The 24210-nt window shown below is 36.3% G+C and overlaps 1 protein-coding gene across 1 annotated transcript in view; it reads right to left on the reverse strand.

The window, feature by feature from the left end:
• Window positions 1-24210, reverse strand: part of BRWD1 (bromodomain and WD repeat domain containing 1) — a 129565-nt gene that overhangs the window by 91461 nt on the left and 13894 nt on the right. Inside the window, exons 5-8 of the mRNA XM_023630166.2 lie at window positions 13946-14096; window positions 11768-11866; window positions 11240-11400; window positions 9910-10131 (exon numbers count right to left, since the gene is read on the reverse strand). Of these exons, the coding sequence (XP_023485934.1) occupies window positions 9910-10131; window positions 11240-11400; window positions 11768-11866; window positions 13946-14096 (633 nt within the window). The remainder of the gene's footprint in view (window positions 1-9909; window positions 10132-11239; window positions 11401-11767; window positions 11867-13945; window positions 14097-24210) is intronic.

Raw genomic sequence — 24210 nt, forward strand, 5'->3', positions numbered from 1 at the left:
CCAGTCCTATCAATATGAAAGCATATCACAGTCTTGATAATTAAAAGTATGGAGTCCAGTACGTACATTGACAGAATGACCAACAGAAAAAATAGGACATCCAAAATGGACCCTAATACAAGATTTAAGTAAGATAAAAGTGTCATCTCAAATCAGTTGGGGAAACAATGGATCACTGCATACTGCAACAATCCAGGAAACTTTCGACTGTACACCAGGATAAATTCCAAGTGGATCAACAATTTAAATATTTTTTTTAAAAATCAGGGGCCGGTCCAGCAGCGCAGCGGTTAAGTTCGCACATTCCGCTTTGGTAGCCCGGGGTTCGCTGGTGTGGATCCCGGTGTAGACAGGGCACCCCTTTGCACACTATGCCATGGCAGGCGTCCCACACATAAAGTAGAGGAAGATGGGCACAGATGTGAGCTCGGGGCCAGTCTTTCTCAGCAAAAAGAGGAGGACTGGCAGCAAATGTTGGCTCAGGGCTAATCTTCCTCTAAAAAAAAACCCCAACAAAATCATTAAAATATTATTAAAAAACACAAGAATTACACTGTAACTTCAGAATAGGGCTGACATTTGTGTTTAATAAAGTACCAACTGTGCTATACAAACAAGCTAGAGAGGAGATCAATTTGGTCCAGAGACATTCAAGAAAGCTGAAAAGATGGAGAAGAAAATACAAAGAACACAAGAAAAACTAGGTAAAGGAATATGAACAAATATAAAAGTGAGAGAGAATACGGGATTTGACAACCGCAAAAAGATCTATATGACTCAAGTGTTCATTTTTGGAAGTGGTGGCCAAATGGGTTAAATGGGTAGAGAATCTGTACCCAATAGCACCAAGTTAAGAGTATTGTAGTTCACAAGAAAAACACTAAGGCAAGCCAAAGATTTCTCTGACAGCAGTCCACAATCCTGATTGAAAGGAAGAGATAAGATGTAACAAAGAGCCAAAATCAATCCAATTAATCTAAGAACCTTAACTGGAAGGCAGTACCCCCATCCTTCCCCCTAAAACGGGGAGGAAAGCCAGAAGAATGAAGCAACACAGCTTGCTGACTCATGAGACATTCTAGACAGAGGAGCTTACTAGCAAATGAAGCCCAGTACTGCCATTACAGAAGAGGAAGAGTTAGGAAGAAGAGATTTTTTGTTAGACATAAACGCTTATTTAGTTCATCATTAAAACATCCCAGAGAGATAGCTTATTATCTGTTTCGTGGTTTTTCCCAAGGTTATACACTTTGTAAGGGAGGTAGGATGTGAACCTATGCCATCTTCGAAGAAGCTTCTTCCAAGCTCCACCTCCTCAAGTGTACAAATAAAGGGTTTTTAAAATGTTGAAAGTGATTATTTACATCTAAGTAGATATATTCCAGAATATGGACTAAAACTGAGTTTTGGAGAATATTCCATTAAAAGTAATAACAAGTTATATTAATAATTGTATAGTCTTGTCAATTAAAATTAAAGCATCATGGTAAAATTTGAATCTTGCATACACAGAGTACTTTAGAAATCCTAAACCTCAACACCTACGGAAGGACAATTTTACTTTCAGTCATCTGAGTTATAACTCAATCAACTCCCCGGATATACAAGGGGTTTGCTGCTCTCTATTTTTTCTCACTGGTATCTTCGGCCATCCCTGGGTTGACACCAACTATTTTCTCTCTAACACCTTTAAAGCATTTTTAAATACCCAGCATGGCAAAAAGTTGTGGGTTTCACGTTTGGGGGGTTTTTTGGCTATGTGTGCTTATTTTTCTCTTCTAAATGAACTTGACGGCATACTAAGTTTCACCAAAACAAAGCAATTGGGATTTCAAAAGTAAGTACACTGACTTGATACCCTAATTTGGAAAAATCTGACATCTTTACAACACTGAATCTTCTGATTCAGGGCACAGTAGACATTTGCACTTATTTAGACCGTTCCCTCCCCCCTCACCCAAGGTTCTGTCATTATTTTTAAGACCTTTCTTCATACAGACTTTCCCCATTTCCTGGTAAGTTTATTCCTACATGCTTGAAGGCTCTTGTTGCTATCACAAATTAAGTTATTTTTCCAATATATTTGCTAATTGGTTATTTGATAGTTTATAGGCAAGTTTTGATTTTAGGACATGGGTCCTATATCTATCCATTTTACTAAGCTCTCAGGAGTCCTAATAGGTTTTAACAGAATTCACCTGTGAATCCTCTGAGCTTGGAGTTTTCTTGAGTTTGTTTTTTTTTTTTTTCTGCCTGACAGGCATTTTTCAACCCTTGAAGCCTCCTTTTTACTGTTCCTACGTACCAACATTTCCTCAAATGCAGTATCACTGACATACAGTATGTTTTATTAATCACCCTCAAAGCTACTCATCAATGACTATAATATGCATTTCTGGATATTAAAAATAATGAGTCTCATTTTTCTAAGATGGGTTAGATGAATCAGGCATAAAGGAAACAGAACTATAATTTACCAAAGTCCCTTTTGGCTTTATGATTCTGTACCACAATCTCACATGTCTACTTTCAAAGCCAAAATGATTTTCTTGAAATCTACACATTCTGAGTAACTATCTAATATATAACATATGCCTAGGAGCATAATAACTTCTACTTTCACAACTTGTTCAGTGACAAAATAAGGAGTCCTTAATGCATGCTGATCCTCTATTTCGCTATTAAAGAATGCATTATTCAAGAGTAGTTAACTGTCTCATGAACTGTTAAAATGCAAATCCTTTCCATGTGCTCACATGTGCATTCCAGACAGAGCTAGTAGAGAGAGTGAGACGGCGGGGGGGGGGGGGGGGGGGGAGAATGTGTGTGCATGGTAAAATCCACACAACATAAAATTCGCCATGTTAACCACTTTAAAATGTACAATTCAGTGGCATTTAGTACATTCACAAGGCTGTGCAGCCATTCTGACTATCTGGTCCCAAAACTATTATTTTATAAGATAAATTGTAACCTATTCAAGGCATGTTCAATTGATTCTCTTGGGTTTTTTAAGCAGGCAACCAAACTGAAAATAAGAATTTTGTCTCTTCCTTTCCAATATTTATACATTTTTGTCCTTTCTTGCCTGGTAGTACTCGCTAATGTTGAACAGCTGCAGTAATAGTATATAGTTCACTTTCCCAAACATTTAATTTTGCAATATTTCAGTCTGCATAAAAGTTGCCAGAAGAGTACAATGAACACTCATTTATTGGTCAGCAAGATTCACTAATCATTAACACTTTGCCGTACTTGCCTCATGCTATAGATGGATAGACATGAACCATCTGAATCTGGACTGCAGACACCATGCTTCAGCCCTACAATACTCAGCATCTCTCTCTAAGAACAGACATTCTCCTAGATAACTATAATACACTAATCAGCACTCAAGAAATTTATTATCAGTACAATACTATTACGTAAGATAAAATTCATATTGAAATTTCCCCCAACTTCTCAAATGTGCTTTATAAGTTTTTTCCTCTCTGCAAGCCAGGACTGAAACCAAGGCTCACACATTACATTTACATTTGTCACATTTTCTTAGTTTCCTTATAAACCAATTCTACCACCTTTTTCTGCCTTTCTTGAAACTAAACTTTTAAAAGATACAGATTTATTTCACAGATTGCTTCAAATTTGGATTTGTCTGACCACTTCATGATGAGATTCAGGTTAAACATTTTTGACAGAAATACTAATAAGTAGAGAAAGAATTTTAACTACAGAACAATGCATTTTATACTTACAGGCCTATTCATATTTTCTTTCTTTGTGCCAGTCTTAGTAAGTGTTTTTCTGAGTATTTACCTGTTTCATCTAAATTTTCTAATTTCCTCTATAAAGTTTTAAAATATCTTTTTTTTTTTTTTTTTGAGGAAGATTAGCCCTGAGCTAACATCTGCCGCCAATCCCCCTCCTTTCGCTGAGGAAGGCTGGCCCTGAGCTAACATCCGCGCCCATCCTCCTCTACTTTATATGTGGGACACCTGCCACAGCATGGCTTAACAAGAAGTGCCATGTCTGCGCCCAGGATCCGAACCAGTGAACCCCAGGCCGCCGAAGCGGAACGTGCACAGTTAACCACTGCGCCACCGGGCCAGCCCCCCAAAAATACCCTCTTTTCAAAGTCTGAAGGGTTTATAGTGGTGCCCCTTTTTCAGATTTGATAATGGTTATTTGTGACATTTCCTTTTTGTTCTTTGATTAATCTCAGTCATATACCAACATTTTCAGTCTTTCAAAGAACTTTTGCCTTTGCTGATCCTCTCTACTGCTATGCTTATTTTTTCTATCCTTAATTTCTGTACTTCCTAACTTCCTCCTTCTCTGTTGTTTCTTGGTATTTTTCTAACTTCCTAAGAAATATATTTGATCACTGAATTTCAGTCTTTCTTTTTTAATATACGCAATGAGGGCTACAAATTCCCCTTTCAGTACAGCTTCAGCTGTGTATTAATTATACTACTGTGTAACAAATTATCCCAAAATTTAGCTACAAAAACAATAAACACTCATCATCTCAGTCTCCAAGGGTTAAGAATTCAGAAACAGCTTAGGTGGGTGGTTCTGGCTCAGGGTCTCAGGAGGTTGCAGTCAAAATCAGGTTGGGCTTAACTGGGGATGGAGGACCTGCTTCCAAAACGGCTGACTCACACAGCTATATTAGAGACTTCAGTTATTTGCTATGAAGACCTTTCCATAGGGCTGCTTGAGTGTCCTATCAACATGAGAGCTGGCTTCCCTTAAGACAAGTGATTCAAGACACTAAGACAGAAGCTTCCATGTGTTCCACTATCTAGCACCGGAAGTCACACTACACCACTTTCCCAACACCCCACAGGTTACACAAGTCAACCCTATTCAACATGGGGACTACCAAGGGGTGTGAGTACCAGGAAGCAAGAATCACTGGGCACCATCTTGGTGGCTGGTTACCAAACTCTATGTCCCACAAGTTATAATATACAATATTTTCATTATTAATCAGTTCAAAATATTTGCTAATTTTTACCGTGATTTCTTCTTTGATGCATGGGTATTTAAAAGTATACTGCTTGGGGCCAGCCCAGTGGCGCAGCAGTTAAGTTCGCACGTTCCACTTCAGCAGCCCAGGGTTCACTGGTTTGGATCCCAGGACCTATGCACCACTTGTCAAGCCATGCTGTGGCAGGTGTCCCACACATACAATAGAGGAAGATGAGCATAGATGTTAGCTCAGGGCTAGTCTTCCTCAGCAAAAAAAAAAAAAAAAAAAAAAAACCCGAAAAAAAAAGGGGAAGGACTGGCAGCAGACGTTAGCTCAGGGCTAATTCTCCTCAAAAGAAAAAAAGGACATTGCTTAATTTAAAAAGTGAGGATTGGGGCTGGCCCCCTGGCCAAGTGGTTAAGTTCGCGCACTCTGCTTCGGTGGCCCAGGGTTTTGCCAGTCTGGATCCTGGGTGCAGACATGGCACCGCTCATCAGGCCATGCTGAGGAGGCATCCCACATGCCACAACCAGAAGGACCCACAACTAAAAATATACAACTATGTACGAGGGGGTTTTGGGGAGAAAAAGGAAAAATAAAATCTTTAAAAATAAGAAAAAATAAAAAAATAAAAAGTGAGGACTGTTCTATTAATTCTGTTAGTAATTTCTGGCTTAAATGCACTATTGTCACAGACTATACTTAGGATTACCTCAGTATTTTCAAATCTGTTGAGAACTTGCTTTCAGGTTTGAAATGTTGACAATATTTACATAATAGACATCCCACTTATGACTGAAAAGAAACGATGCAAATATTATAGGCAATGTTCTAATGTATCATCCAGGTCAAGTTTATTATTTATATTGTTCAAACCTACATTCTTAATGATATAGTTTGTTCTTTTACAGTTACTGAGAGACACAGAGGTGTGAAATCTCCCATTACGATTACGGAGGTCTTTTTTTCCTCATAGGTTCTATTTTTGCTTTATGTATCCTGAGTCTGTGTTACTGAACAGATAAAAATTTAGAACTCGTCTTCCTGTCTAATGAAACCTTTTATCATTATAAATTGTCCCTCTTTATCTCTAAAAATATTATTTGCCTTAAAGCCTATTTAATATTACTGTACCAGCACTAGTCTGCTTATGGTTACATGTTTGCCAAACTTTTTCTATCCTTTACTCTCAGCCTCCCTATACACTTATATTGAAGGAGGGGCTTTGTTTAGTAATTATGTCCAAATTCTTTGTCTCTCATTTGGACCATTCAATGCATTTCCAAATAATACGATTATACTGCCTTTTAATGACTCCTACTATCATCTTAGGACTTTCCCACATTTCTTTTTCTCTCCTTGCCTTTTCAATTTTTTTCACTTTTCCGTATGTCCCCCTCCATTAGCTTGGTAATTATGCATTCTCTTGCTAGTCTTTTAGCTGTTCTTTTAGAGATTACAAAATGTATCTTCGTCTTATTAAAAGTCTAATGTAAATTTATATTTTTCAGTTCTTGAATAATGCAAAGATCTTAGAATAAAGTTACCTCCTCCTGATATACAAGCTATTATTACTATTTGTTATTTTAATTCCATATATATTTTAAAACTCCTAAGATACTAAACCTGTATATAGTCAATGTTTATTTCCAATTATCCACATACTTCTTTTTAATTCTTGCATCTCCAAATCCGGGATCCCATCCCTTCTCTGCCTCAAAAATGCTATTTAGAATTCTCCTTAGTGCTGATCCATTGGTAAAAAATTCTCACTTTGTCTGAAAATGTGTTTACTGCACTTCAATGATATTTTGAACAGGTTCAGAATTCTTGACTGGCAGTTGTTTTCTATTATCACTGTAAAAAGATTACTCCTTTGTCTATCAAGTTCCATTACTTCTACTGAGAAGCCAGCCGTCAGTCTTAAGACTTCTTTATTTTTCCCTCTGGCTACTTGAAGATTTCTCCTTATCTTCGGTTTTAAGTTTTATTGTGATGTTCAGCAGTTGTAGTTTTCTGTACACTTATTCTGCTCAGGGTCCTTACTGTTTCTTCAATCTGTGGCTTTATTTCTTCAGTGAATTAAGCAAAATTCTCAGCTATTATCACTTCAAGTCTAGCTTTTGCTTCATTCTCTTCTCTTCTTCAGGAATTCCAATTACACGCATGGCATATATGTATGTATACTCATGTGGTATCTTTCCAGTATATCCTAACTATCTCTTAAAACTCTTTTCTGTATAATCCAACCTTTATCCCTCTGTGCTTCAATCTATTTTCTTCTGACGTCACTTTATTAATTGTCTCTGACTTCTCCAGTGGTATCTAATCTGCTGTTAAAACCATGGGCTGAATTCTAAATTCTATTTCAATTTTAGAATTTCCTTTTTACTAACTTTCAGTTCTCTGTTGCAATTTTTTCCATTTCTTTTAATTAGCTGAACTTATGTGTAGATAACTCCCAAGATATATCCTCCCTAACCGTAAAAGTCTGTCAAAAGTTCTGCTAAGCTTCTCAGCCACCTCTTATGTGGAACTGACAAATGCCTTCAAAACTCAAGGCTCCTATCTCTGGACCTTCCTCATCTACTGTATCTTGGCTCCACAATTCCTCATTATATTAGTACCTCAGGTATTTTTCACCTTTGTCCAGCTTTTATAGTTGTTGTTAAAAAGGTTAGTCCAAGCCAGCTACTCATTATGTCTTTCATTCCTGAGGAATGTTCACTTGCTACTCTTTTATTTAAACAAAAGGTTCTACTTCTGGTTGAACCTGGCTATGTCTAATACTAACATTCTTAAGAAAGTAAGTATTAAGCGACATTATATAATGCTACCCTTGAGAAAGGTATATTCTAAAATATTGACAGTGATTATTTCTAGAGGGTAAGATTATGGAGGTTTTTTAATTTTCTTATTTGCTATTAACTACTGTATAATTTTTCTGCAAATACTACTACTTGTACTTTTTTTATGAATTAAAAAAACCTTTACTAAAATTAAAAATGGTTTCTATATGCCAGTAACAAGGTAAAGAACAGGAAACAGAATAATTAAAATCATGCATTTGTTTGACTTCGAAATTCAAAGCAACCACTAACAAAGCACAGATGTACCTTCTGATGTATAAAAACTTACTACCACCCAAATAGATTTTTCAGATATATTTAGTAAATGGTAATCACGTGTAGGCTCCCATTACCTAAAAGAATGGGTTTCAGGGAAGACCAGAGCTCCACTTGCATGCTGAAGAACTCCCGAATGGTTTAAAGACAGACACCCTCACAAAGTATAAGTTTTCTTATTTGCTGCTATACCTGTAAGTTTATTATCAAATAAAATGTCAACTGTGGAACACAGCTCGGATGTGAATTAATTTCAAACTATGAAACCTTCCAGAGAACAACATACCCTTTGCCTAAAAACAAACAAGGAAACCAAAAATCTTGCTTAACTTTCAGAATAAAAGACAATCCCAACTATAACTGTCTTCCTTCAAAAATAAGTCTGCAAACTCTATTCTTCAAGAATACTGACCAGAAGAGTTGAAAAAAGCCACTTTTATCACAGAACTTCATACCAAATCTATTTAGAGACCATTTCACATACACCCTGCGTAAATTCACTTAAGAAAATGGAACCACTCTCACAGTTTTAACCAAACTCAAATTGGAGGCACCACTGTGTCTTAAAAAGCTTTACAAATCATTATCTCCTAACAAAAGGTGATTTTCAAAAAACTGCCTGACTGGCACCATTTTCAGTCCTTAATAAACTAATGGATCTAAGGCAGTGATCATCAATGCCTACTACCGAGAGACCACCAGACATTTTACGCCGGGAAGAGCATACACCTCAAGGTAATCAAGCCTCTAGATCAGTGACCTCGAAATTGTGGTCCCTGGAGCAGCAGCAGCAGAACCTGGGAAACTTGTTCTAAACACAAATTCTCAGGGCCCACCTCCACCATTCTGAATCGGAACCTTTGGCTGCAGGGCCTAGCAACCTGTGCTTTAAACAAGGCCTCAAAGTGATTCTCATGCACATTAAATACAACTAGCGCTCTGGATCCAATAACCAATTTACAGGAAACGCGGAGGAACATGTTAATCTACTCCACAAAGACGGAAATGGTAACATCCAAACTGTCGGAACTCCACAGATAAACAACTCAATTCCTTCCACAAACAAACTTCAAGGTGATTTTTTTTTTAAATTGGGCAAAGGGGTGCAATTTGTTTTAAGCTTCTTTTAATCTAGAGCAACCAAGTGTAAGGTGTAGATTTTGTCTGTTTCCTAATTCAAACAACCTAAATAAAATAATGCTATTTATGAGACAATTAGAAATTTGAACATCAAGAAGTATAACATCACATTTTGGTTGTGTTTTTTAAAAAAAGAATCCTTATCTTTTAAAAAGACATACTATATGAAATCTATGATTTGCTTTAGGTACAAGGTGAAGTGGTTGAGGAAGAACTGGCCACGGGTTGATGGTCATACAAGGGTTTATTATATACTATTCTGTTCACTTTGTATATGTTCAAAATTATCCTCCACAATAAAGTGAAAAAAAATTTTTAATATATTTCAGGAAATTTAATCAACTTACCAAAATCCACAAGTTTTAAAGTAGAAAAATTGTTAGCCTATCACCAGTTTGTAACTGACACTCATTCAGTTCGGCCATAAACTTAAAGGAAGTAATAAGACTTCCACCAAGACTTCATATAAAGCTCTAAGTGCATTCGACATTTATTACGGCACCCTTCCAAGGTTCATGGAAGTATGATTAATTATATTTTCTCTTGATTATTAAATTTAAAATACATCATATAGTTACTAAGCATCTTACTATTTCTCATCTCCAAAGAGAAAAGCGTTTTAAAGGAAAATGAGATAATACACAAACATGCACACTAAAGCTAGTTTACCTGTAAAGACGTAATGGATCCCGTGTGTCCTTGGAGCACAGCAACTGGGGCACAAGTTCTCAAGCACCACACTCTAATTATTTTATCACAGCTCCCTGCAGCAATCATTGTATTTTCATAGTTCACTGCCATATCTGAAATTTCTGCAGAATGACCTCTTAATGTAGACAATAAGCGACCATTGTGTGTCGACCAAATCTTCACCAAACAATCATCTGAACCCTAAAAAAAGAAATACACCCAAAAATAAACGTTAATTCAGCAACTCTTCTATATCATTTAAAAGAATACTATTTACATGTCACTCAGATTAAGTATCTGTAACAACTCCTCTCTTTCCAACCATAGAATACTCTGTAAATCATGAATCTTACGGTCAGAACACTTTTGAAATAATAGCTTTTTTTTGAAATCACATGTCAGATACTGTGAAATTTTCATTTCTATGAATTAGAACACAGTATAAATACTATTTTTCCAAAATTCTCTTCCAAGTCACAGTCCAACTAAAATTCATGGCTCACCTATGTCAATGTGCAATGGTTAAATGTCAGGTTAGTGTACATGAAGCTAAATAATTTATGAGTGTTAAGACAGATATATATCTCACAGGCTAAGAAACAAGAGTAAGTGGTAATCCCAAAACCAGCTACAAAATAATAGGACTAGCACCCTCATTTTAAATAACCAGAGTCTCAAATTTATAGTACCAGTAAGCATCCATCCATTCAGCAAATATATGAGTATTTATTTTGAATCTCACAACTGAAAAATTAAACTTCTTACCCATCCTATTTTTCCCTTAAAACATTAAAATGGTAAATTACCATTTTAGTTTTATAATATATATAGTTTTATAATAATTATAAAATATTTCAGTGTTCAAGTAATCAATCAATTTCCCTGGATCAGTGGCTAATTACTGTGAATATGAATCACCTGTAGAGATCTGGATTTTTGCGGGGATTTTTTTGATTTATTTTTGGTTAATACACATATATAAATTAACCTAATTCAGCAGGTCTAGAATGGACTGGAGAAGAAGTATTAGGCATGCATATTTTTAAGCATCCTTGATGATCATGCCCAAGAAGCACTCCTGTAAACCAACATCTCACAAACCCACACAAGGCCTGACAATCTGCATTTGAATCACCTGGGATACTTAATAAACATGCAAATTCATGGGCCCCACACTGGACCTACTGAGTCAAAACTCCTGAGAATGGGAAACATAGAATCTACATGTTTTGTAAGATTTCTTAAATGATTCTGATGCACGCTGAAGTGCTCCAGATGATATCAAATTGAGTTTAAAATATTAACTCACTGTAAAGATTCTATGTCCTGTCCTATCAAATGCTACACAGTAAACAGCTGACAGATGTCCGAGAATCCTTCTGTGCATTTTTATATGCTGATACATAGTTCCTGGAAATGCTGTGCTAAAAGTGGAACACCCTGTGAGTTGTTTTCCTCGATGTATCTCCACTAGGAAATAAAAACAACGAAAATGGTTAAGGGGGAGTCAATACGTAAAACATTAAGAAAAACTCCGAAACAATTTCTAGAGGGTCACAAGATCAATATTTGAGAAATCATGGAACACAAACTTTTTCCCAATTTTATTCCACTATAGTCACTAGTACAGACTTCTTATTACAACAAGATTGGTTTTCACTACTTTTTATTACTTTTAGTAATTATTTTGGGAAAACAAATCTGAAAATTGATACTTGTTACTAACGAAACAACAAACACTACTAGTATTTCCTTTTAAATTTTAATATAGCAGTTACAAAGTTGGTCAAGAAATTAAAAGAATGGTTTGGGTATCTAAAAGGCCAACCTCACTTACCAAGATTGGGTGGGGAACCATAATTCACCGGCATTTCAGGAGGTCTTCCTCTATGAAGAGCAGCAAAGGCAGAGCCCTTCCAAACTGTGTGCCTGCAGTCTTTAAAATGAATTTTAGATACACATAAAATCTTGAAAGTTAACCCCAAGAAAGATTTTATAGAATACTTACGTATATTGTAATAAACTGTTTATTCAAAGTTTTACCAACTAATATACTTTAACAGAAAAGCCCTAGAGGTTTATTAGACTATTTTCTGAAGGAAAAAAAAAAATTAAGACATCTCAGATACAACAACAACTAACATTTGAGTAGCACTTTACAATTTACAAAGTGCTTTCAACATACATTATCTCATTGAATCCTCACAACAACCCTGTGAGGTAGGTATTATCGCCAATTTACAAGAGAGGTAACTGAGGCTCAAAGGTTCCAGGGACCTTTAAAGAGATCCACTGCAAATGATTACTCAAGATGGACCATAAAACCAGATTTTTAACTCAAGTCTCATTCAATGTCAAGTTAAGTTTTTATTTTTCAATGCAGAATTATACCATACAATATTAGTGATAAAAGCTCTTAATCACAACTGAGCCAACTTTCCAAAATTGGAAATTTTTATAAGGAAAACTTTAATTTCTTTGATTTATATGAAAACCCTTGACTTAACTATTTAAATGTTACTGAGTTTTAAAATTAATTTTGGCCAATATTACCATGACTTCAATCTCCTCTGGAAGTACTGAGGAAATTAAATGGCTTTCCTCTTGTTTTAGGATCATAAATAATCCTTTACACAAGAGCACATACATAGGATCTGTTGAGTCTGAACACTAATTCTTAAGTCCCATCCTTCTTTGACCTACCAGCAAATATACTAAGAAAAATTATCTGCCCCCCTCTATAGGAGACAGCAGCAGAACACAGATTATGCTGTGCTACAAATTAGCTTCTTCATAACTTGAAAGAGGAAGGGAAGGAAGGCATCATACTAAACCTCTACTGAGCCTCGGGTGCCCCAAACTAACAGGCATATTATGTTTTACATGAATGAATTCATTACCACTATCATGATCAAAGAGCAGTTACAAGGCATCCTCTCGTGGAACTAGTACAAAACAAACAGAGAAATATGGTCCCTACCCTAGGGCAGCTTGCTGAAGTCTCTTCTAAGGTCTGCCAGTTTTTAAGCAGTGCTCATCACAAAACGACATTGAGCTTGACACAAGTAAAGAAAACAGAGGAAAACAGGCTACCCAGGCAACTACTATAGAACAACCTAAAACAGAATAATTACAAGGTGAATAGGGACACAAAAGAAGGAAGAATATGAACAGTTTCCTGATACAAGCCACAGTGTGGCATGGCCATATAGCACTAAGAAACAACTAAAGCTGACAAACCAGTCTGGCATGGAACCAAGAGGGAGGCTTGTTCTTTCTCAGTCAAGCTTTATACTGGTGGTACGTCTAAGAGGCAGCATCACATCAACAAATCTTATAAATAATCACGAGGGATGAACTTGACGTATGCTCAGGATCAGAAGAGCCAACATTCTTGCCATTAGCAGTTAAGCCACGTTGTATACACAGATCATATCACATACATATACTTAGTCTAAGTGATTTATACCAAGCTAACAGAAAGAGAACAGCAATTCCAAACATTTCACTACCACATAACTTCGCAAAAAAATTAAATTGGTGAAAAAAGAACCATGCAATTATACATTTTTGGTGCTTGTTTTCAAATAGCTACCAAATTTAGAAAATCACTTCCCCTTATAACAAAGGGCTTTCAGAACCTAAATATCAAATGAAATACTTCTGGCATTTAAAGAGTTTATTAGACACATACAATTACATTCAATGAAGTTATAAGTGAGCTACAAAATGGAAAATTAAAAACTCACATTGATAAAACCTCAAACACATCTCAATAAATTCAAGCTTTTTAGCTTAACATCTATACCTTTATCATTTTTTTAAATGCAGAAGGACCCATTAAACACTTATGTAATAAAATTCAATGTCTACGCTAAATGCAGAGAATTTTATAGTCCACAGCATGGTTTATAGTTACATATCACCTTTCTTCCACAATGCTTACATAACTTCACAATTATAATAATTATTAAGCTAGTAATACAAAGCAGAACACTTCTTCAAATTAAGGTACCTTTTGCTGTACGTAGCAAAGACTGCCTTCCTGCACCAAGTAAAGAAGTGACTCTTGAAATACTGGGTGGAATTTCCTTATCCAACATGGGACCGATGCGCTGGCAGATTTGCAACAGATGATCAGGAGCCACATGCTTATTGGACAAGACCTGATTGGAGAGCAAGTTTTAAAAATAACATTGTTTAAAATAGTATCAAAAATATTAAATACTTGGGGATAAGTCTGACAAAACGTGCAAAACACGTACAATTAAAATTATGAAACATTGCTGAGAGAAATTTAATAAGACCTAAATAAACAGTAAACTGATCTATAGATTCAAAGCCATCTCAATCAAAATCCCAGCAGGCTTTTTTTATAGAAATTGACAATTTTTTTCTAAAATTCATAAGCAAATGCAAATGACCTGGAAAAGCCAAAGTAGCTTTGAAAAAGAACAAAGTCAAGAGCTAACAAAACCTAATTTCAGGACCTGTTACATAACGACAACTGATTTTTGACAAAGGTGCAAAAGAGAAAAGATGACCTTTTCAACAAATGGTGCCAAAACAACTGGATATCCATTTGCCAAAGGAAAAATAAATTAACTTTGATCCATACATCGCACCATAAACAAAAATTACCTCAATGCAGATCATAGATCTAAATGTATAATCTAAAACCATAAAACTTTTTATAAAAGAAAACACTGGACAAAATTTTCATGACCTGAAGTTAGGCCAAGATTTCTAACATGACAATAAAAGCACAATCCACAAAAGAACAAATGAATAAATTGGACTTGATCAGGGGGCCAGCCCGGTGGCAGAGCAGTTAAGTTCGCACGTTCTGCTTCTCGGTGGCCCAGGGTTCACCACTTTGGATCAAGGGTGCAGACATGGCACCGCTTGGCACGCCATGCTGTGGCAGGCGTCCCACATATAAAGCAGAGGAAGATGGGCATGGATGTTAGCTCAGGGCCGGTCTTCCTCAGCAAAAAGAGGAGGATTGGCAGCAGTTAGCTCAGGGTTGAGCTTCCTCAAAAAACTAAATAAATAAAAATTAAAAAAATTAAAAAAATAAATTGGACTTGATCAAAACTAAGAACTTCTGTTTTTTCAAAACAGAATGAAAAGACAACCCACAGACTGAAAGAAAATACTTGCAGAGTATGTACCTGATAAAGGACTTGTACCCAGAATATATATAAAGAACTCTCAAAACAATAAAAAAAAAAATCTAACTGATTCTGGCCCAGTGGCATAGAGGTTAGGTTTGTGCACTCTGCTTTGGTGGACCAGGTTGTGCAGGTTTGGATCCCAGGCATGGACCTACACATCACTCATCGAACCATGCTAGCAGGCGTCCCACATACAAAATAGAGGAAGACTGGCACAGATGTTAGCTCAGGGCCCATCTTCCTCATCAAAAAAAAGAAAAAATGTAATTTTTAAAAATAGGCAAAAGATTTGAACAGACACTTCACCAAAGAAGATAAACAAATGGCAAACAAACGCATGAAAGGATGATCAACATCACTGGTAACTGGTGAAATACAAATTAAAACCATAGTATCACTACACACCTATTAGAATGGTTAAAATTAAAAAGACTGACCAGACCAAAATTGGCAAGAATGTGGAGAAACTGCTGGTGGGGACATACAGCACAACCACTTCAGAAAACAGCCAGGCAATTTCCTTAATACATACATCTACCATATTATCCAGCTATTCTACTCCTAGGTATTTACCCAAGAATGAAAGCCTATGTTCATATAAAGGCTTATTCTGAATGTTCTCAAACAGGTTCCTTTTTAAAAGCTCAAAAGCGGACACAATCCAAATGTCCATTAAAAGATGAATGAATACAGACTAATGTATATCTGCACAGTGGAATACTATTCAGCAATGAAAAGAAACAAACTATTAATAACACAATGACAAGGATGAATCTCAAAATAATTATGCTGCAAGAAGCCAAAAGAAAGAGTACAGCACTGTATAACTGCATTTATATAAAACTCCAGAAAATACAACCTAATATACAGCTACAAAGAGCAGATGAGAAGTTGCTGGAAGCAGGCGGAGAAGCAGGAGGAATCACAAAGGGGAAGAGGAAACTTTGCTCACTCTCTTCATTGTGGTGATGGGTTCATGGGTATGACACATCCAGATTTATCAACTGGAATACTATCAATATGTGCAGTTTACTATATGTCAATTATAGCTCAAAAAATAAAACAAAAAGGGTAACGTGTAAGTGTCACTCATGAATATGTCCAATGTTACATTATATGAATCTACTTGGCATCAACTTTGATGCTGCATCCCTAGGGTTTCTCAACAGTGATGTTGCCAGCCTTTGAGGAAGGACAAAACATCACTGTACAGGACTATCCCCACTTGCAGGACATATGGTATCCCTGGTTCCCCTCCATTAATGCCAAGTACTCCCCTTGCCACTCTGACACCAACAATGCCCCACACATTTTCAAACTCCTGAGAAACGCTGCTCCAAAGAAAATTTACAACATGGTTCTAGATCTCACTTTTGGTTCTTAATCATGAATTCAAATAGAACATAAGCCTGGATTCAGTATAAGGTTTTTGTTTATAAGCCCTGATGACAGAAAAGGATAAACATACTATCTTCAGCTTTTCAACATGACTTACATTTCCCATCATGACAGACATTCCAAGGCAAAGCTCAAAAGATATATCAAAGCTCAGGAGACCTCAAGAGTATTTCTTAAAACTAATTAACACGCTGTGCTTCAAAGTGTCAGTATGTAAAAGGCCAGAAACTACTGTAGCTAATTAGCTCATCACAGGAAGGCTGAGGGAGACAGGAGAACTAGAAGGTAATTCCCATAGAACCAAGAAAATTATATATCTAAAAGCTTGTCAGTAATGCAAATCTGAAAACCAAAAGTCCCACTAACTTAACTGCACTGATCAACCTAAACCATATATATAAAAGGTTTAAATATTTAAGATAAAACGATGTTGGGCAACAGCAACATGGCTTCTGGAAAGCGGAAAATCACTCTTTCCTAATAGTTTTGAGAATTTCACTATTCGGGTGGATAGAGAACTTATAGTTACACTGACTTAAAGTTTTGAGGTTACACAACCAAGCCTAGGTAGAAATGGAGACTTGTTTTTGAAGATCAGATATAAAAGCTATGGATAAAAAGAATTTCTCTAGATAGAAACGGTATGGATAGGAAATTTTAAACAGAATGTTTACCAGTGCTACACATATTTTCTCTCTCAAATGATCTGAAAGAACTTTACAAACATGCAGATTCTAGGGCCCAGCCTGATGGCGCAGCAGTTAAGTGCGCACATTCTGCTTCAGCGGCCCAGGGTTCGCCAGCTGGGATCTCAGGTGCAGACATGGCACCGCTAGGCAAGCCATGCTGTGGCAGGTGTCCCACATATAAAGTGGAGGAAGATGGGCATGGATATTAGCTCAGGGCCAGTCTTCCTCAGTAAAAAGAGGAGGATTGGCAGATGTTAGCTCAGGGCTAATCTTCCTCAAAAAAGAAAAATTTGAAAAAATAATAAAATAGTAAGAGGCTTCAACACAGGCAAGTATATTTAGGAAAAGTCCAGATATTATAGGAACATGGATTCCATGCAGAAAATCCCATGAATTTTCTCATAAAGAGAATTACAGATTCATTGCATTTCTAAGGATTCTAACATAACTAACAAATATGGGGATAGGAGAGGTAATTCTAGTTTTGTACAAAATAAGGTACACCTGGAAAATAATGTGGTTCTAAGTCTCAATATAGCAACAAAAAAAGTCAACAGAAAAATGGCTCTGGATTATTGAAAATTAACAGCATAGTGACCAGTAAGTACTGTTCCTTCAGCATTTTCAAGTCCTAGACAGGAATATTAGTAACAGTCTCTATCAGCAACTTCAATGATATACAAGGTCCTCAGGAATCAGGCCAGACTGAAGTTGCTCCAACAGTCAATCTAACATCTTGTTTTTTTGTGGCCATATTAAATGTCAGAAAGTTTATCAGCTAAAATCCTAGGTTCACTCTATTACTATTGCCAAACACTGCTGTGAGCCTCTTCAAGAAGAGGGTAGCAGTTACAGAAAGTGGTAAGGCGGCTTTATATAACCTAATTGGAAAGTTATAGGAGAAAGCAGCTTTTTCTGTAAAGGTTGGGGTGCTGTAATCTAGTCAGGCTCTAGAATGAATATTTAATATCTTTAATATATACATATCTGACCCGTAGCTTTCTCTCAAATTATTTTAAACTACATCTAGAAACCCTGCAATGGGAAAACATACAAGTAAACTATCATATCATATAACAATTCCTATAGAATGAGAAGCACAGTGTGACAGAGAGCCCATTTATACAAAATAAAAAATTTGGTGTCTTCCTTGCTTAAGTAACTCCCCTCAGCTTCTGATGAGATGAATGTTCTTGGCCTCTTTTCTAAGTTTTATCAAGGAGTGAAAGTTTAATAGTCAATGGCAGGATAAATATTCCTATAGCAGTAAGAGGGGGAAAAAAGCTTGACATTCAGTTTATACAAAAGGACCTAGGCAGACAAATGTTCTAGTGTTGGTGTAAACATTCTTCATTTAAAAGTATTTTGGTGGAGTTCAGGAGCTATGTCACAAAAGAGCTTGATACTATAAAGAAGAACCAATTAGAAATACTGGAGATGAAGAACACAATGGAGGAGATTAAGAAAAATCTGGACTCTCTGAACAGTAGGGTCGATAATATGGAAGACAGAATTAGCAATTTGGAGGATAGGAATATAGAAATGTCGCAGACAGAGGAGGAGAGAGAACTAAGACTAAAAAGAAATGAAGAAATTCTCCCAGAATTATCTGACTCAATTAGGAGATGCAACATAAGGGTTATAGGTATACCAGAGAGAGAAGAGAAGGAGAAGGGGGCAGAAGGCCTGTTCAAAGAAATAATGGCTGAGAACTTCCCAAACTTGGGAAGAGAGATGGAACTTCATGTGACAGAAGCCAATAGATCTCCAAATTTTATTAACGCAAGAAGACCAACCCCAAGGCATATAGTAGTGAAGCTAGCAAAAGTCAACGACAAAGAGAAAATACTAAGGGCAGCCAGGCAGAAGAAAATAACTTACAAAGGAACCCCCATAAGGCTATCAGCAGATTTCTCAGGAGATTTGTTACAGGCTAGAAGAGATTGGAATGAAATACGAAATATTCAAAACTCTGAAGGACAAAAACCTGCAGCCAAGAATACTCTACCCAGCGAAAATATCCTTCAAATACAATGGAGAAATAAAAACTTTCCCAGATAAACAAAAGTTAAGGGAGTTCATTGCCACAAAACCTCCTCTTCAAGAAATGCTCAGGAAGTACCTCATACCTGAAAAATCAAAAAAAGGAAAGGGGTTACAAAATCCAGAACAAAGGAGATAAGCAGAAGGACAATAACAGAAAGTAGCAGCTCTCCATCAGAACAGGTTAGCAAAAGTTAAATAAAACATTAAAGATAAACGGAATGGAAACACCAAGAATAAATATAACCTAGTCATTTTAACCACAAACTCACAACACAAAAAAGAAGAGAAAAAAAAAAAATCTGACAATAACAACCTAGAAGGGAAGAGAAAAGGGATGGAACATTTTAATTTAAGGAAATAAGAGGCTATCAGAAAAAGGACTATCTCATCTACGAGATGTGTTATACAAACCACCTGGTAACCACTAAACAAACAACAAGAATAAAGACACAAATTACAAATAAGAAGAAAGCCAATACAGAAATTTACCTACTTGAATTAGGAATCCTAAAATCATGGGACGAGAAACTAAGGAAATGCAAAAGAACGGGAAAACAAGTGATAAAATGGCAGCGGTAGGCCCCTACATTTCAATAATCACTCTAAATGTAAATGGATTGAACTCTCCAATCAAAAGACACAGAGTAGCAGGATGGATCAAAGAACAAGATCCAACAATATGCTGCCTCCAGGAAACACACCTCAGCCCCAAAGACAAACAGAGACTCAAAGTGAAGGGACGGAAGACAATACTCCAAGCTAATAATGAATAAAAGAAAGCAGGCGTTACCATACTTATATCAAACAAAAGTAGACTTCAAAGCAAAACAGATAAAGAAAGACAAAGAGGGGCAGGATATAATGATAAAAGGGAGACTCCACCAAGATGACATAACACTTATAAATATATATGCACCCAACACAGGAGCACCAAAATTTGTAAAGAAACTATTAACAAAACTAAAAGGAGACATCAACAACAATACAATAATAGTAGGGGACCTCAACACCCCATTAACACCAATGGATGGATCATCCAGACAGAAAATCAACAGGGAAATTATAGAATTAAATGAAAAATTAGACCAGATGGACTTAATATATATAGAACACTTCATCCAAAAACAGGTTACACATTCTTCTCAGGCACTCATGGAACATTCTCAAGGACAGACCATATCTTGGGAAACAAAGCAAGCATCAGTAAGTTCAAGAGGGTTGAAATAATATCGAGCATCTTTTCGGATCATAATGCTATGAAACTAGAAATCAACTACAAGAATAAAGCTGGGGAAGGGCCAAAAACGTGGAGACTAAACAACATGCTACTGAATAAACAATGGATTATTGAAGAAATTAAAGAAGCAATCAAATATTATCTGGAGACAAATGAAAATGAAAACACACCATACCAACTTATTTGGTACGCAGCAAAGGCAGTCCTAAGAGGGAAATTCATTGTAATACAGGCTCACCTCAATAAGCAAGAAAAATCTTACATAAACAACCTCAAACAACACCTAACAGAAGTAGAAAAAGAAGAACAAACACAGCCCAAAGTCAGTAGAAGGAGGGAAATAATAAAAATTAGAGCAGAAATAAACGCTAGTGAAACAAAAAAGACAGTAGAAAGGATCAATGAAACAAAGAGTTGGTTCTTTGAAACAATTAACAAAATCGATAAACCCTTAGCCAGACTAAGAAAAAAAGAGAGATGTCTCAAATAAATAAAACTAGAAATGAGAGAGGAGAAATCACAACCAGATACCGAAGAAATACAAAGGATCATAAGAGAATACTATGAAAAACTATATGCCAACAAATTGAACAACCTAGAAGAAATGGATAAATTCCTAGACTCATACAACCTCCCCAAAGTGAATCAGGAAGAAATAGAAAATCTGAATAGACCAATCACAAGTAAAGACATAGAAACAGTAATCAAAAACCTCCCCAAAAATAAGAGTCCAGGACCAGACGGCTTCTCTGGAGAATTCTACCAAACATTTAAAGAAGATTTAATACCTATCCTTCTCAAACTACTCCAGAAAATAGAGGAAGATGGAGCACTCCCTAATACATTCTATGAAGCCAACAGCACCCTGATCACCAAACCTGACAAGGACAACACAAAGAAGGAAAACTACAGGCCAATATCACTGATGAACATAGATGCAAAAATCCTCAACAAAATTTTGGCAAACCGAATACAGCAATACATCAAAAACATTATACACCACGATCAAGTGGGATTTATACCAGGGACACAGGGATGTTCAACATCCCCAAGTCAATCAACGTGATTCACTACATTAACAAAATGAGAAATAAAAGTATTTTGGTGCCAGCCCAGTGGTGCAGCAGTTAAGTTCACATGTTCTGCTTCAGCAGCCCGGGGTTCGCCGGTTCAGATCATGGGTGAGGACAGGGCACTGCCTGGCAAAAGCCATGCTGTGGCAGGCGTCCCACATACAAAGTAGAGGAAGATGGGCACAGATGTTAGCTCAGGGCCAGCCTTCTTCAGCAAAAAGAGGAGGATTGGCAGCAGTTAGCTCAGGGCTAATCTTCCTCAAAAAAAAAAAGTATTTATTTTAATTCAGAAACATTAGTTTTAGCTTCCCAGAGCAGACAGTGATCACCTACCCAACAGCCATTACCTCCCCAGTTTGGCAGAACCTCACTTTTCCAGACTTCTTTATAACTAGGTCATATTACCTAGTTCTGGCCAATGAAACTGAGAAGAAACCTGCTGGGGCAGAGGAACATTCCTGGAAAAATTCTCCTCCCTAATAAAAGAGTCACAGGAAGAACGAACACTTCCCTCCTATCATTTCTAGGATAAGATGGTAAGAGCTCCAAGAGCCATCTAGCAACCACAAAACTGAAAGTTTGAGGGAAAAAAGCCAAAATGTCGAGACTGCCCATACAGAAAGACAAAGACTGAATCTTTCATGACACCGTTACATCACTGCAGCAATCCCAACAACAGCCTTGTAAAGCATCACTATCTATCTTTATCATTTCAGCCACTGCTTCTAAGCAAATGAAATATTCCATAAGCCTATTTTCACGTGCTATACAATCACACAAATCATAACAGCACGCCCACCAACCTGACTATCTGTAGGAAAGTCACCCGCCAACCATCCTGGTAAAGTGAGGCTTGCCTGGAAAATGCTATTAATGCTGACTCCAATACTAAGTGGGGTCATATCCCAAGTCAGCATTTCTATGCAATCTATTAGTATCATTTTCTTCCTCTGTTAGCAAAGGGTGAGCCCTATTTCCAGACTATAAAAGCTTTTCCAAATTACAAATTATTCAGAAGAAAAACAATCTAACATTTCTTATATTCTTGATAGGGAGGTTCTCCTATCATCAGATCACCTGAAAGGAATAAAATACAGAATGCAAAATTCTCAGCAGCTTTATCCATAAATCAGCTGACATCTGAAAAGAAAACACTGAACTTGAGATTTTTTTTGTTGTACCAAATCAAAATAACTGAATTTTATAAGCAGACTATAATCAAAATAAAACTCGTGCAAAGATTAATTAAAGTCTGGAATTAAAGTCTATCTGGAACTTAATGAAGAGTCAAATATTACGGGAAAAAGTCAAACTTTATGTTTCAAAAATCTTGTGAAACAATATGTATTACAAGAGACAAGCACACTTCAAAATGCACATATTTTAAACATGCTACAGCCTACAGAAGATATGAAATAGTAAAATACTTGATTAAATAATTTCAGCCACATGAACATAGTACAGACTGTAGATTTCAACATTAATGCAAAACATCTCCTAGACAGACTTAGTTCATCATTTCATCAAGAGATTTATCATACTCCAAACGACCAAAGGAAAGAGAACCTATTCATTTTAGTTCTATCTTTAAAACAATTCAGAAAACTCAATACAAACATAAAACAAGAGTTTACAAAAATGTTCTGCAAGAACTGTTAGGATCTTAAGATTACAAGAGTCCAACGAAAGCACTGTGCTTGATGCAGATTCAGGTTCAAGGGCTGAGTCCTGCAATGTCTGAAATAAGAAGTAAATACAATTCAAATCATTCAGAACATAAATATTATTTCCCAAATGAATAGGGAATTAAAAGCCAGAAAACACCCACAGGTACACAGGTATCAGTTCAAAGTATAGTTCAGAACTAATTCCTTAGCAGCTTAAAGCATAAGATTGTATATTTAATGACCACCCTAAAATGCTAAAGCTAAAATGCTAAGCAAAGAGAATGTGATAAAACATTTTTAATATATAATAAAACATATTATAAAAGTTCAATCATTAAAATAGTTCAGCCTGTCACAGGAACAGAAAAGAAAGTCCACAGATGAAAGTTAGCAAGAATTTAGTAAATGATAATGACCGAATTCTCTGTGGAGAAAGGAGAGATAAGGCAAACAGTATTTCCAAACTGACCGACAACTCTGAAAAGGCCAGATCCGTACCTCATACCAACAAAATGCTAACATAAACTCCATATAAAGGCCTTAAAAATAAATTATAAACAGACTAGGAAAACACACACGTGAATAGATACATAATATTTGCCTTTTATAATCTTCAAGTACAGAAGAGCTTTAAGGATAACCATAAAGGCAAAACAAAGATTAACAGATATAAAAAAATTAAAAATCCTAAACTTTTGTAAAAACAAAACCTCTGAACAAAACTAAAAAGCAAACTGGGAAAAAGAATTCTAACATGTGAGTCTAAAGAATAACCCAGATATATGGAGAATTCTTACAAAACGGTTAAGACAGACAGCAGTAAAAAAAGAAGTAAAAGATGTCAAACGGCAATTCAGAAAAGATGAATTAACAACAGCCAATAAACAAACTTCCTCAAAAAAATGTCCTAGGCATTTAACTGCAAGGTCAGAGGTTACAAAGGTTTTTAAGGCTAAAAGCAACCGCTCTTTCCTCTGATCTTCACATAACTGG

This window comes from Equus caballus, chromosome 26, assembly GCF_041296265.1.
Source record: "Equus caballus isolate H_3958 breed thoroughbred chromosome 26, TB-T2T, whole genome shotgun sequence".
Taxonomy (NCBI): Eukaryota; Metazoa; Chordata; class Mammalia; order Perissodactyla; family Equidae; genus Equus; species Equus caballus.